A 15,382-nucleotide genomic window follows, 5' to 3' on the forward strand; every position below is an offset into this window, starting at 1 on the left:
GAATCAATTTCATTGAATATTTTCAAGTCCTTTCAAGTGCATGTTAGTGTTTGTGATTGAGAGTATGACATGCAGGTAAAATGCACAATGTTGTGGTTCTATAACAGTGTGTTTGAGAATTAGGGAACTTGCTTCCAACTACTAAGAGTGCCACTCAAAGGACGTATACGTGCAGGCACCACATGTACAGAACTAGGCACATGATCCATTATGGATGGCTCAGCATCATGAAAGCTGAACTGACACAGAAATAGACTAATCAATGCAGGTTTTGTTCCTCTTCCCACTGTGTTCCATGTTTCAGATCATGTCTGAAGAACGAAGGGTCACATCAGTTGTTTTCTAAACACCTTGTTCCAACAATCTTCCAGGACCTGGATTACACACAGGTGACAGTTTGCTGTAGAAACAATCAAGTAGATTCACAGTAGATTCGGTTCAGTCCTGTAGATGAACACACTATAGTTGTGGGAGCACTTACTGGTGTGCGCAACAACCTGTTAATGTTCAAATCTGTACCAGACAAACCAGTGGTTGATGACATGAGTATGTGTCACATCACTGGAAGAGGTTGTGACAAATAGTCATAAGTTTATGACAGTTAATGCTTATTGAGGTTTCACTACACCAAGGAATCTTAGAATAGTGATGTAACAGTCAACACATGGACATTCACTATGAAATGGCATGTCAGATAGTAAGGCACCTCAAGTTGTGTCTAGAGTTGTTTCCCATAGCTGTTGTGTTCGGCTTCAAATTGCGTATTCAGTCTGAATTTGTTGTTGGTTCCACCAAACCTCTATCGAGCAGGATACATACCACAGAAAAGTAACATGAAGAAAGGATTGATGACATGAGCAGTTTCCCTTTAAACTTATATGTTTTTTAACCTTTGATGCCACTGTGAAGTTATGTACAGTCCATGTTTGTTTTCTGCAGACCTTCCAGACTGTGGACAATAGTTTTGACAAGATGTACATAGATCTCAGTGGTGTCTCCATGGTCACCTCTCAGTTTGAGGCCTGGATTTCCGACTTCAATGCGGCAGCTTTCTTCGACCTATCCAGATACCATAATATGGTAAATATTGTTGTTATAGAGGTCCTATGTGAACATAGAACCTGACACATGGGTTACATATAGCAGTGTGTGTATATGCAGATCATCAGGTTTAGCATCTTAATTTAATTTCAGTAAAATATTATTGTATTTTGTTTCTCTTTTGCAGTTTTCAGGGCTGATTGGCTTCACCTAGCTTCTGCATTCTGTACACAATAATACAACATCTGTACTAGATGTATCAATACAACAATGTTACTAATGAAATTGGAAATACACTTTGGTGGGTGTGTATCAGCTTCATGTCATATTTTTCACAACAGAATGAGTCCAACTTATTTTGTAGACTTTGACTTTGACAGAAGCAAATAATTCTGTTTGAATTGAATAGAAAACTCAATGGGACAGGAGATTAAGTGGAAATCAAGACACTTTAATAAGGGCTTTAGCATTGCAGAAATAGCTTGGTAGAAAGGAAAATAATGCATTTCAAGGAATGTTTGACAGGCTATTTTTAGCAGTATTTCATATTCACAGTTTATCAAACTGTTTCAATGTAATTCATCTTACACAACTTCAAAGATTTTGTTGTGAGTGAGTGAGTATGGTTTAACGCTGCTTTTAGCAGTATTCCAGATTTATCATGGCAGGGAACACCTGTAACTGACTTCACAAGTTCTTCCCATCTGGGAATCGAACGCAGGTTTTGCATGATAGGCTAATGCTTCAACCACTCATCCTGTCCTGTGACTGCTCTTACTTGACTGTGACTTGACCTTAACTTACAAGACACTGGTTTTGTTAAGGAATTTAATTTCACTTCGGATAGCAAGAAAACTCACTTGACAACCTGGCCTCCCTATACATTAATATTAGGACAGCTGTAATCTTTGGCCAAGTTGCCAAGGTGTCCACCTGATCAAGGGTCTGAGGTTTTGAAGCCATTCACAGAAATATTGTATTGTTCTGAACATTGCTTACACACAGACACATGTGAACACATGCAATATAAAGGCATCAGTTGTCTTGTGTATTTTGTCTTAATTCTGTCAGGATATATGCCATGCATTTATTTGCTTGTCATACGTAACCATCCAATCACAATGCACTCACACAGCAGAGATGTTCTATGAAGTTTTCACAGTACAAGTTTCTTGAATCTACCATGAACCAATCATAGTGATCTGACTGTAGTGAGTTAATGTTTAATACTCAAAGCCATTTAGAGAGTGATCAAAAGTATGTTACATATGGGGTGGCTTTGTGGAAGAGGACGTTGGTGCTGGCAGGGTATGAAACTTGACAGAGTTTGAGCCAGACCATAGAGCTAGTTAGATGTGAACCCTGCCACCCATGACCAAAACGTTCCTGCCCACAAAATATTATATGATATATAAATTTTAGCCAGTTAATTTGATAATCTGACAGTTCGTGTTGAAAATAACCCATCCCAGACTGTCTGGGAGGCAGGTATTTTCAGCAGTGGTGTTTGTCACAAAAGCATGCAGATATAGAAACTCTTGATGGAAAACAACAAAGTTGTTATATTTCACATGTTCCAGCTCAAGTCAGGAGTGATCAAGGCAGATGTGAATGACTACGTCAACAACATCAGAACTATTTTGAGCTCAGGAGGACCTAGGTTTCCGGCTAAGGTGATCTCAGTTTGTGTTATGGAGACTTCCAAAGTGCAATGTTCTCTTCTCTTGGACTGTAACTTCATAACCTTGAACATGTCAATCTGCACAGTCCCTCTGTGGGTGACGCTGCTGCTGAGAGGTGGGGAGCATGTATCCAGCTCCACTTGCTGCAGGTCACATTCCAACACAACCCCTGTACAAAACCTGCGGTTCCCCATCATAATGATAGTAACTAAATTTCTTAAGTTGTAAGGCAGCCTGTCAGTGGATTGCCATCCCTCCATTCACATTTTTTGTATACCTGACAGTACCTGTAATCAAGGTCCAGAACAGAAGCATGTTTATAGTTTATATTTTTATTGTTTCCAAAATATCTTGATTGATCCAAATTAAGAAAGAAATGTCATATATTAAAACATTGGTTGGACAAAAAGACGTAAAACAAAAACATATTTCTGCAAAGCATGTTTTGTAAATTTTGATTTCTTGTGTAAATTCTCCTTTGATTCTTTGTAAAGAACATGAGTCCACGGGGCCTTGTACTTCCTGGTGGCAGGTGTCCTGTATACTATATACACACTAGTGATGTGTCATTATTTTTATCCCCTGCAACACTCCTCATCTTGTCAATATGGACTCCACCCATCATCCCACGCAAACTTGTCTCTTCTTGAGCAGAACTTTCAAACTGTTCAATTTTTCTTCAGCAAACTTGACCATGGATAGGTCTGGTAGTGAACAGGTGCTTTTTGGTAGTTTTTAATTCCTGAGTAAAATATTATTCTGCATTTCCATGGCAATGAATTTTACTTTGACTGAAACTGATGTTGGCGCTCCTTTCCAGAGTAGAACGTAAACACCTTTCTTGCTTTACTTTGTTGGTAACCAAGAACCTAAGGCCAGACCAATTTATTATTTAAATGGATCTACCAGTTGCATTTTTTCAAGAGTAAGAAAAAGTATAGAACTTAATTTCTAATGTTTCTAAAGGAAAAAATGTAAAGCTTACTAGAAGCTTATCTTTTCGTTGTTTTTTGCCTCCATATACCAGTGTAGGAAAGATACCCATCCCAACGTCTGAGACAGGTGAATTTTGAGGATGGGTTAAAAAAAAATCTAGTCTGCCGTGCTCATGTTGGGTCAGTTTTCAGACCTTGGTGGAGATGTTGACGACTTGTTTGAAGACTAGGTCTGTTACTTAAATGTTGTAACCAGATGATTCCACAAGGAGAGATTCAAAAGTGCAGGCTGTGTATGTGCACATTAAATGATAGATTAACATAAAACAAACCACTTTTAAGTCTTGAAGTGGTGTTTTATTTATGTTTGGAGGAACAGCTAGATTTTGACAGGACTGGTAAAAACTTTGACCAGCCAGACCCATGGACAGGCTGAATTTTCTACATCTTTCCTACGCTGAATATACACTTCATTAATTGCCAAAAGTAAAATACTTTTAATATTTTGAAGGAATATTACTTTGGTAATTTTATGTTCATGTTTTTCCCTCCTGCCTTCAAGTTTGCTTAGGACAAAAATCAGTAAAACAAGAAAAAAATTGGCCTGACCTAATGACATAAATCAACCTTACCACTCTATTGCTAGTGTTTGAATGTCATTTAGAAGTGAAAATACATAAGAATGAAGATTTTTATGGATATCAACTTCTTTTTGTGAGAACACCAAAGAAGATTCTTCTCACAAAAAGAAGTTGATATCCATAAAAATCTTCATTCTTCACTCTATTTCTAGTATCAACATTACTGAGGTTCATTAGAACGTATATTTGACATAGTCATAAGTAGCTGACACATACATGAAGAGTATAATGCCATTGCAGGGGATGTTAATGACCTCTTCTTATTCCGTCAATGGAGGATATATGAATCTGTTACTCTCTGTTTCAGCTCAATCTCGAGGAAGTGGCAGACAGACTAGAGGATTTAACAGGCAGTATCCAAACTGTCACTGTTCTCAAGGTAAGAATCCACCAACTGAATGTTCCTATCTTAAACACAATAATCAATCTTCCTTAATATAATATAGTTGCTTTTCTTGTGTACTCTGGATAGATAAAATAGATGAAATGATTCATGTTTGGCCTCATCAGTGATAACATAGTTCCTAAAAGGTTTCCTTACTTCATGTTTACATTTTACAGAATAATGTCCTGGCTGAATTTGAGCTCTACAAATCAGAAGTCGAGCATATCAAGGTATGTGAAATAATTGTAAAGAAGGATACTTGAGTTTTGAAGGTACTTGTCACCCTGACTGGCACTGGGTAATACGAGGATGTAACAGGTACTTGGAGGTGGTATACTGAGTGTATATATGTTATCCTAAAATTTAGTTTACTAACTATGGTTTTACGATGCTTTTAGCTATGTTCCAGCAATATCGCAGTGGGTGGCACCAGAAATAGGTTTTCCACATTGTAACCATGTGGGCAAATGAACCTGGGTCTTTGGCATGATGAGCAAATGTGTTAACCACTCAGCTGCCCCAAATTTAGTATTTTAGATTTCTTGTGGGTAGAGACAATCAAATGTGTAGTGGATGCAGACAGCAGCACAGACATACATGTGAGAACATAGTGGTGATGTTTCTTTGTTTCTTTTATTTTAAAGTGAGTTACATACATGTAGTTGTTTTCGTTCACAGAATGTCTCTGAGTCAGCAGTGAAAAAATTGAGAACCCTAGACCCAAGTCTTCAAGCCAGGTCATCAGTGTTTATCAAAAAGGTGGGTGCTGTTCACCACTATGTGGGTATATATGTATGACAGTAATTTGCTGTGTCAGCACTTTGTGAACCACTATTTGGGTAACTACATGTATTTTTCACCACAGGGTGTGGATCTGTACCGACAAGCATTCAAGAGAAGCTATGCTGAATACAAGAACCGAAGTGAACACTGGGTGAGAATTTTTACTTTATTCCAGTTCAATGTTATTCAGTTGTATCAATGCAACTTTTGTTGTATTCTTTGAATATTGGGGTCCTTAAATAGTCGGGTGTTCCAGTAATGGTGTCCTTCAAAAGTGTGTTCATATATAAGCTGAATAATGTTCCAGGTCCGTGAGCTAGGGAACTGTCGGCCTGTAGCTGATGCGTATGATGCTTTAGTCTATGGCTTCTGTGATATGCTTGCAGACTTTGAGGTAAGTAGTTTCCAGTCAGGTACATTTAATTTGAGTGCTGTTAAAGTGTGAATGTTTGCTACACTTGTGCAAAATTATATTAACTGCATTTTGCCTGAAGATATCTGTGTTAGAACTGAACTGAAGATATCATGTAAGATGTACCTCAGTAACAGCTTCTGGATGGGAGGCTTGCACACTTGGTTGGTGCATGACATCATATTGCTGTTGCTGAGATCGGTGCTAAAGATACCAGTCACTGGATTGTCTGGTCCACACGTGATTATATACAGACACTTGTCATTTAGCTGAAATGTTGTGGTATTAAAAAAGACCCAGGAAATATTGTGCATGGTGTATTCCAGGTGACATTACAATAGTCGTTATTAGAAACCTTGACAACAGGATTAGTTATTAAACAAAATAAAGTAGCAAGCATGACAAAGGTGTGATGAAAATTTCCTCTGTGAGTTTGCTGTACACCAGGATCCCATTCCTCAAAGCAACTGTAGCACTACGATGATCGCAACTCCCATACTTGAACATAGACTTACGACAGTCGTAGCGCCAAGATGATCATAACTCCCATACTTGAACATAGACTTACGACAGTCGTAGCGCCAAGATGATCATAACTCCCATACTTTAACATAGACTTACGACAGTCATAGCGCTACGATGATCGTAACTTAACATAGACTTACGACAGTCATAGCGCTACAATGATCATAACTCCCATACTTTAACATAGACTTACGACAGTCGTAGCGCTAAGATGATCATAACTCCCATACTTGAACATAGACTTACGACAGTCGTAGCGCTAAGATGATCATAACTCCCATACTTTAACATAGACTTACGACAGTCGTAGCGCCAAGATGATCATAACTCCCATACTTGAACATAGACTTACGACAGTCGTAGCGCCAAGATGATCATAACTCCCATACTTGAACATAGACTTACGACAGTCGTAGCGCTACAATGATCATAATCCCATACTTTAACATAGACTTACGACAGTCGTAGCGCCAAGATGATCATAACTCCCATACTTTAACATAGACTTACGACAGTCATAGCGCTACGATGATCGTAACTTAACATAGACTTACGACAGTCATAGCGCTACAATGATCATAACTCCCATACTTTAACATAGACTTACGACAGTCATAGCGCTAAGATGATCATAACTCCCATACTTTAACATAGACTTGCGACAGTCGTAGCGCCAAGATGATCATAACTCCCATACTTTAACATAGACTTACGACAGTCGTAGCGCCAAGATGATCATAACTCCCATACTTGAACATAGACTTACGACAGTCGTAATGTTATGATTGCTTTGAGGAATAGGGCCCAGTTCTAGAAATCTACAGGCACCCTAACATCAACAGTCTTCATGCCATTGCCCAGCCTGAAATCCCCATGTGAGTGCACACTCTGTTCTCGGTGTGCATTGATAACATTTCATTGCCAAGCTAGGGCAAATAAGAGATGCATATTGTTCCAGAATGCCGACTGGATGTTGGTGGGAAACAACTCAGTGACGCTGATGTTTCTCCTGGTGTTTGTGTCAGTTGTGTTGTATTATCTCCCTGATGAAGATGGCGATGACACTACGTAAGTAGATGACACCAAGGCATGGTAGCTTGCTTGAGGTTATGCAGTTGTGACATTGTCTGTTTAGGAAATTTGTTTATTGGATCTACATAATATGACCAGTACTAGCAGAATGCACTGATCTTACCTAGCAACTATTACAGGACTTAATCAAAAGATGCCTCCTGAGACAGTGAGAGAGTTCCAATCTTAACGTTATCAGCTAGCACGTCTTACATAATTTCCAGTCTTCTGTAGAAAATAAGTGCTTCTTGACAGAATTATGCTAAGCAATTTATTTAAAATAAAGTCTTGTTTCATATTGTGAACACAAGGTGTCAAAAGTATGTAGGTTTGTCAAAATTGTGAAATACACCTTGCCTTTGGCTGCAATATCTTATCATTAAGGAATTCGAAAGGTTTGTGTTGCTCTTACAAAGTAAGCTGTTTAATGGCAGCCATATTGTTTCATACCAAATCAGGTTGCAAATCCTTTGATTTTTCAACTGTTTTCAAGTTACTGATATTCATTCAATACCAAGAGTCCTCAAACCACGCCTGTGTACAAACATTCTGGTACTGGTAGAATTTTATTTTTGTGATAGTTGTCATGAAACAATTTTTGTTCTGTTTTTTTCAGAGATGAGTTTGACAGTATATTTGGAAATGGGTATGTATACTAAACACTCAGTGGAGACAAATGTTGCTTCTCTGTCATTGCAGACTCCATTTTCTACCAACCGATCACTAAGAAGAAATACTGAACAACCGAACAATCAATATACAGTTGCTTTGTAACTGTCTTGTGATCACACAAATTGTATATTTTGGAATATTTCGTATATTCATGTATACCCATTAAAAGCGTAAGTGTCACCTGATTAATTTGTATAGGTAAGTTAATCTGTTATGGGAGCACATGAAACAAGCACATGGTGTGCCAACTTTCCATGTTAGGAATCACAGATTGTTTTGTAATTTTAGGCCACCAAAGGGGTTGATCAACAAAGCGATCTACAAGTAAGTGCTTTAAGATTTTGTACCACTGAAACTTTGGGACTAATTTTGCTTTGTACTTGAGTATCTGTCTGATGTAAAACACATGGTTAAGGGTATACCTCCTCACTGTGTCCATCCACTGAGAGAGGTCAATATTACTAGCCAGGGCTGCAACCCTGTCAAGAATCCAATGCCTTTCCCCTGTCAGTGTCTGGGATCAGCAAGAACTGATGTGATGGTGAGGATTTTCTGAATTGTTTGGAAGTAACTGCATCCCAGGTTGTAGACTGATCAAGATGATGCCAATCACAGGACTAAGTAGTCCAAACTATATTACTTATATACTTACCATCATATAACTGGATTGTTGTTGTATGACTTCAAGACAAATACTCAAGTTGCAATCATTCTTGAATTACTACATGAAGTTTCTTTGGGAAATGACTTTGTTTAAGAACAAGAGAAATTTGTTTTCATGCTAGCCTGCATGGTTTTTCTTTAATTTAGATATGGACTGTTTGTCGCTAATTTATATACATAATACGGCTTCATATAACTTTGTGAATTTCAATAAACTGAATAAAACATAAAATGCCTCTTATATTTGGATTTCAATTCCACAAATCTTATGCATATTTGTTGTACACTTACGGGCAAAATGTACTTAAAACTCTTTATATCGGCATTTATTTGTCAGAAACAATGTTTTCCTGCAATTGTAACCTGTGTACTTGCAGAGTAAAGTGTGTGTTTATCAAGCGACGCCCAAGCAAGAACGGAACAGTGAAGCAGGGCAGCTCCGTGGACAGTAATGGATCCAACGCTGCTCCCCTGCTGCACAAGAATGGGGAGAACCTAGAGATGAAGAATATGCCCAATGGCAGCATAATGAACTCCAAGACTGAGAAGAACCCAAGTCCGGTGTCGGACACAGCAGTTGTCTCCCCTAGAACCGTGGGGACAGACAGCACTGTATCACTAGAGGGCTCTGTGTCCACCCCAAGCCTTGACACAGACACGAAGTCTGGAACCAGTAAAAACAGTGCGAGCACGAACAAAAGCAGAGGTATTGTTAACCAAGGAGGTGATCTTTCCACATCAGGTGCATCACGTCCAGGGAGTGTAGTGATATCAGAGGTTCATCCTCGTCCAAAGGGTTTTGACCTTTCACCGAATGTAGTTCCAGGAACTATTGTCAATTCTCGACCGGGCAGTTCTGGAAATACTCCAAGTTCAGCATCTGCTCAAGTCCTGGTTACAGACATAGATATGTAACTCTGTCAGCCATTAATATTGAGTGCCATCTGTGATTTGTAGTTCACCTGCCCTTAAGATAAAAAAGCCGAAACAGAATCCTGGCAAATTTCAGTCATCTTCCCAGAATCTGGACAAAGAGGAAACTGACACTGATTCTTGTAGTGAGTGAGTGAGTTTACATTTTCGCCGCTTTTAGCAATATTCCAGCAATATCACAGCAGGGGACACCAGAATGGGTTCCATACATTGTACTCATGTGGGGTACCCATTGGGGGGATTCCATGTGGGGATCTTCGGCGTGATGAGTGACTGCTTTCTACACTATGCCTCTGCAACTGATTCTTTTAAAACTGTTGCTTTAGATTTAGCGCTAGCTATTAATGGACAAAGGCTTGGATATAGCCTTATCATGCACATTCGTAGGAAGATATTTCAAATATGATCAAACAAAAGTAACCAGCAGAGTAGTTCCAATATTGACTTGCATTATTCTCCAGGTGGTATGTACTTGCTCTGTCAATACCAATCTACAATATCAAATTATCGTGATGTTCTCTACCCAGAATGCAGTATAACACTGATAAGTGAATTTAAGTTCTATGGTGTAACATCAAGAATGAGTTATCATTATTTGTTATGTCAGGGATAAATAAAATAGATATGATTAGCCCAAATATAGCAAAACGTTTTACTCCCATTATGTCTGTAATAGTTTTATAAGGATCCTTCGACAACATGTCCAGTTGTCATGACAAATCTTCAGGAGCTAATATTGTTGAGTTTCTAAAGTATATTGAATGTTTTAACAAAACAACTGTCCATTTTTTTAACACCCGTCCCATGAAATAACAGTGAGTTTGGTTTACCCTCTCAGATATCTTCATTCCCCTTTAGCCATGAATATAATTTGTCAGATTGATTGAATGTGTGAATTAGCTAGGCACAGGTGATGTGATATCTTGCCATATGTAGACGACAGAGATGGAACAAATAATTGAATCAAAATAACTTGACATCGATTTTCGTACTCAGCATATAGTTTCTTAGTTGAATCACCATGTTATTAATGAACAAAGTGTGAATCCTTTAAATGAGAACAAATAATTAGATTTAGAATAGGTAGTTTTTAGTATAATTTAGGACAGTCATTAATTTATTAGCATCTTACAAACCTAGTATTGCTATGTGTTCATTACAATTTTATATACTAATGAGCATGCATTGTCAAGTTATGTGTTACATATCACTGATTGAACATTATTACTAGACTTTGTTGAGAGCTTTTCTTTAATTTGTATCTCCTTTTTCTCAATCCTGACTTTTTATGGATTTGTGAGTGCTGGTGAAAGCTTTTGTCAGTGATTGTTACAATCAGAATTTCTTTTCTCTACTTTGGGTCACCTCTAGACTGAATACTTCCCTACTGCTGAGAGTTATATTTCTGTATTCCCAGATTTTATTCCTGTCTTCTTATGTGCTAATGCAGCCACGACAAGACATGTACCTTTTGTAGACCACAGTCCATGACCAAAAGTGATAGTTGTATCATTTAGGTATCCAATCTGTGGAGATTTCATAATTTCAATAATACAATAGGTTATAACGATACATCACTGGTTCTCAAGTGCAGCTTGCATCCACAGGGCCTATATTTATCAGTTTACAACTGTTCTTTCACCAAAACTGTGTCTGTGCTTCCTCTGTAGACAGAATAGGTTCTCATTGAGAATATGGAATATTCAGAGACCAGGAAGCTCCTTGATGTCCATTTCGACCTGAACTTTGACTGTGAGTAGGTTCCTGTCAGAGAGGCCATTCAGCTGGGTAAAGATCCCCAATCTTGATCTGTACACAAAGAACACATTCCTGAACATGTGATAATTCTGTTAAGTCCCCTATCATCCATCTGTCTACCATCCATGTATATAAAATCACATTTCTCATTCAAGAACCAAGGAAGTCAGTGCATGGAGAACCATCATTTGAAATTGTTGAACCGAATATTATTATTTTTTGTCAGTTAATTGATTAGCATATTCTAGCTTTCTAGTGAGAAAATAATCTATTTATGTGTCAATGCAACAAATACTTGTAAGCCTGTTTGACGCAAATTCAAAAGTGAATTTTTAAACAGTACAGTTTCCATTTTGCTGATGTAGTCATTACTTGCTAATTGTCATAATTAACTGAATGTTCATCCCTGCAGATAGAAATAAGATTTTTTCTGAACATTTTTTCTTGATAACCTTCTAACCTTCCCATGTCTCAGGTCCTGTACATTATGCATGATATACCATGATATATAATGAAACTAGGCTCTTGATGATATATCATGATTTACTGTGATATGTAATCATACTAGGATATGAAGATATATAATGATATACTGTGATATAGGATGAAACTGGTCTCTAAAGATATATCATGATATCCAGTGAAACTAGACTCTAAAGTTTTATTGTGATATACTGTGACATAGGATGAAACTAGTCTCTAAAGATATATCATGATATCCAGTGAAACTAGACTCTAAAGTTTTATTGTGATATACTGTGACATAGGATGAAACTAGTCTCTAAAGATATATCATGATATCCAGTGAATCTAGACTTTAAAGTTTTATTGTGATACACTGTGATACATGATGACAAGGCTGAGTGCTGTCACTGGTTCTCAGGTCCAGCTTGTGCCATTCTTTATGAGTTTATAACAGATTCTACATCACCTACACTGTAGCGCCGGTGGCATGTGAGTGGTTTCCTGAAATAAAGCATCAATATAAATGAAATACAAATAGTGAAACTAGTAACTGATAACAGCTGAAGCGCCATCAGACTAAGAATTCTTCAGTCAAGTTTGCCATAAAGAACAGGCATGTGATCTCTTTTTATTCCTTTCCTTCATATCTTTGTATATTTTTCTACTTGTGGGGAAGAACACCTATGTCTGTCCTCAAAGCTTAAAGTAATATTTCCCTCACACATGAAGCACTTTACACAATTCCTTAACTCAGCACTCCAAACTGGTTTCTTTGAGGGTGCCTGGCAACCCACTGTTTCTCTGTTTCTGAAGATGCAAAATTTGCTTCTACATATCAAAATAGTTTTTCTGTAAATTTAGTGAATACTACATCATATTCACAAATCTGGTTACATGGCATATACCGGTACTGATGTTCAAAAATAAGGGAACAGATATATAGCAGAATGGCATCAACTACATTTAGTTGTGAAACATTCCTATGCATGGTTTTGCAGTCACCAATATCAAACAAATGATGAATAAATAAATTTTTAAAGAAATTAAAATACTTGATTCTTTCATATTACTGTTGCATCAGAGGTTTATCATAGCGATAAGCAAGGAAACATTTTTTTCTTTTACTTTTTTAGATGTAGGTCATGTTCTGATGTTTCTGTCATCAGTATATTTGCAAACTATTTTGAATATATGAATTAAAATAACACTGAGTGTTGTGTCTTTCTGCAATCTGTGATTGTTCCTTTACACTGCACCAGGTTTAAACATTTGGAAACTTCATGTTGCCTTTTCAATGTTAAATTGTATCACGTCAATAATCCAGCGTTTAACATATGATATGTTAGTCATGTGTGAATTTTCTATGGTGCACAAGATGTTCAACATTTATTGAACACAGAAAAGCTATTCATTCCTTCTATAACATGTTTAGTGGATTATGGGATTTTAGATAACATTAGTATATTTAAGATACTCTATGTAAAGCTTTAATTTTTAAAAAAATATTGTTTTATGTTTTTCTGTATCCAGTTATTTCATATAAGTTTTTAAAATATTTGAAAATATTCTTATTTGTACTCAAGGTATCAAGTTAAATCATATCCTTTAATGTTTGTGTGTATTATTCAATTAATTTTCCAGATTTTTACTGCTGACATTTTGAATGATGCAAGTGTTGACGAGGCCTCAATACATTACATACTTGTTCACAATCTGATGTTTTGGGGATACAAGTTCCTTTACAGTACTGTGGTTTGGAGAAAATATTGTCATATGAATATGAACTTCAAATATGTAGCAATAGCTAAGAATCTTGGAATACCTTGTGTGAATGCTCAGAGTCAATACCTCTCATCTCTACAGTGATATTAACCGATTCCACAGAGTAAGTTCTAAAGAGTTATCTTGATTTTCTGTACCGAATGCTGGAATTTCGGCAACAGCAGCAAATGATCGTCTGAACAATTACATAATGTGACGAGGCCATGTGTGATTAAATGATTATCATAATCCCAAAGCTTTGTAAATACTCATTGTTACAATCATGTACATAACGTTGCACATATTTTTACCCATTTTTATAAGATTTATATTTTTTGTATACATTTTTCAGTGTTATGCACCATTCAATCTTTCAAAGTTTTATATATCAGTGTTGTAGCCACATTATGTAAAATATCACAAATTTATGCATGGTTTTACCTGATCTATTTTGATATTTGACATTTTCAATTTTTTACAATTCTGCATGTTTGTCCCAGTTAATCAGAGGATGTTGAAGATGATGATGATGTTCATGCTGTTGCTGCATGCAGGTGATGGTTACTCATCACGTTGTTTGTTGTCTGCTGAAACAATCACAGCATGAAAGCTGAAATGTAAACATCATTGACGACACCAGGTGTTGGCACCACAAGTTAACACGAAGAGTAAGCATCACTATTCAGTCTCCAGAGTCACGCTATGTATAAATAACATAAGCTTATATCCTATCACCCTAATAATAGTGGGTTACCATTAAAAGTGGTTTTTGACCACACCCACCTCCTCAAAAAACCAAAACAAGAAAACACAATAATTGGGTTGTCCTAAGAGCCGAGCTTTCACCTTTCCATGGTGTCCTATAACGAACAGAAAAAGAAACGCAAAAAAATGAAATTTCATAAAAGTGAGCATTCATGTTTTGTCTTCTTTTTATAAACTTGAAAAAACACACAGTTGCTTCAGTATATTTCAACTTTATCAACAGATTCACAGGTGATATCAGCGGGTAATACAAAGCAGTGACAGACTGCTTCAGTGTTCGTCCCAGTGATGTGCACTTCTAAGTTAGTACAAAACAGTAGTATAATGTTAACCCTGAACGTCATTGCTTATGTCTAGTGTGACTCTGAGTGAATTCTGGAAGTTGAGTTTTAATACACTGATGTAGTATAAGTCCAGCTGACCTGCGCAGAAGGCTCCTGACTAGCCAGTGGCCAACATGCTGTACATCTTCAACACAAGTTGCCATCTCACTTCAACCTGTCTCATAATTCTTCAGACAGATTCAACAATATGCAATTTCCTCATTTAGATAGTGTTGTGATGATTAAATCTTCACTTGAGACAAAACTGCCTTGTTGTTTTCTTAACAGCAACAGAAGGATGATACGATCGTTTATGGACCAGACAAACCAATGATTGAAAGCAAAGATCTAGTAGCTTGGTACGAGCAACACTCTAATCCTCGGCACTGAGCAGAGCAATCTCTGTCATTTCAGACGTTGTCCCAGGGTGGGATACGTCTCACAGTGAAAATATGAGGATCGTCCACACATGGATATCCAACTCGGACAACTGTCTCTTTTATCCCCATAGATTTATGACGAGCGTATTTGACTAATGAGACCAAACAGATATCCATTCTGGCTAGC

General features: G+C 37.2%; 1 protein-coding gene across 1 annotated transcript in view; it reads left to right on the forward strand.

The window, feature by feature from the left end:
* The window catches only part of LOC137266075 (prominin-1-like), a 120,941-nt gene extending 105,861 nt beyond the window's left edge, over positions 1 to 15,080 (forward strand). Inside the window, exons 16-27 of the mRNA XM_067801576.1 lie at positions 305 to 389; positions 940 to 1,080; positions 2,622 to 2,714; positions 4,607 to 4,678; positions 4,861 to 4,914; positions 5,363 to 5,443; positions 5,550 to 5,618; positions 5,775 to 5,861; positions 7,363 to 7,472; positions 8,092 to 8,121; positions 8,436 to 8,471; positions 9,188 to 15,080. Of these exons, the coding sequence (XP_067657677.1) occupies positions 305 to 389; positions 940 to 1,080; positions 2,622 to 2,714; positions 4,607 to 4,678; positions 4,861 to 4,914; positions 5,363 to 5,443; positions 5,550 to 5,618; positions 5,775 to 5,861; positions 7,363 to 7,472; positions 8,092 to 8,121; positions 8,436 to 8,471; positions 9,188 to 9,725 (1,396 nt within the window). The 3' untranslated portion in view covers positions 9,726 to 15,080. The remainder of the gene's footprint in view (positions 1 to 304; positions 390 to 939; positions 1,081 to 2,621; positions 2,715 to 4,606; positions 4,679 to 4,860; positions 4,915 to 5,362; positions 5,444 to 5,549; positions 5,619 to 5,774; positions 5,862 to 7,362; positions 7,473 to 8,091; positions 8,122 to 8,435; positions 8,472 to 9,187) is intronic.
* The last annotated feature ends 302 nt before the right edge of the window (positions 15,081 to 15,382 follow it).

This window comes from Haliotis asinina, chromosome 15 (assembly GCF_037392515.1).
Source record: "Haliotis asinina isolate JCU_RB_2024 chromosome 15, JCU_Hal_asi_v2, whole genome shotgun sequence".
NCBI lineage: Eukaryota > Metazoa > Mollusca > Gastropoda > Lepetellida > Haliotidae > Haliotis > Haliotis asinina.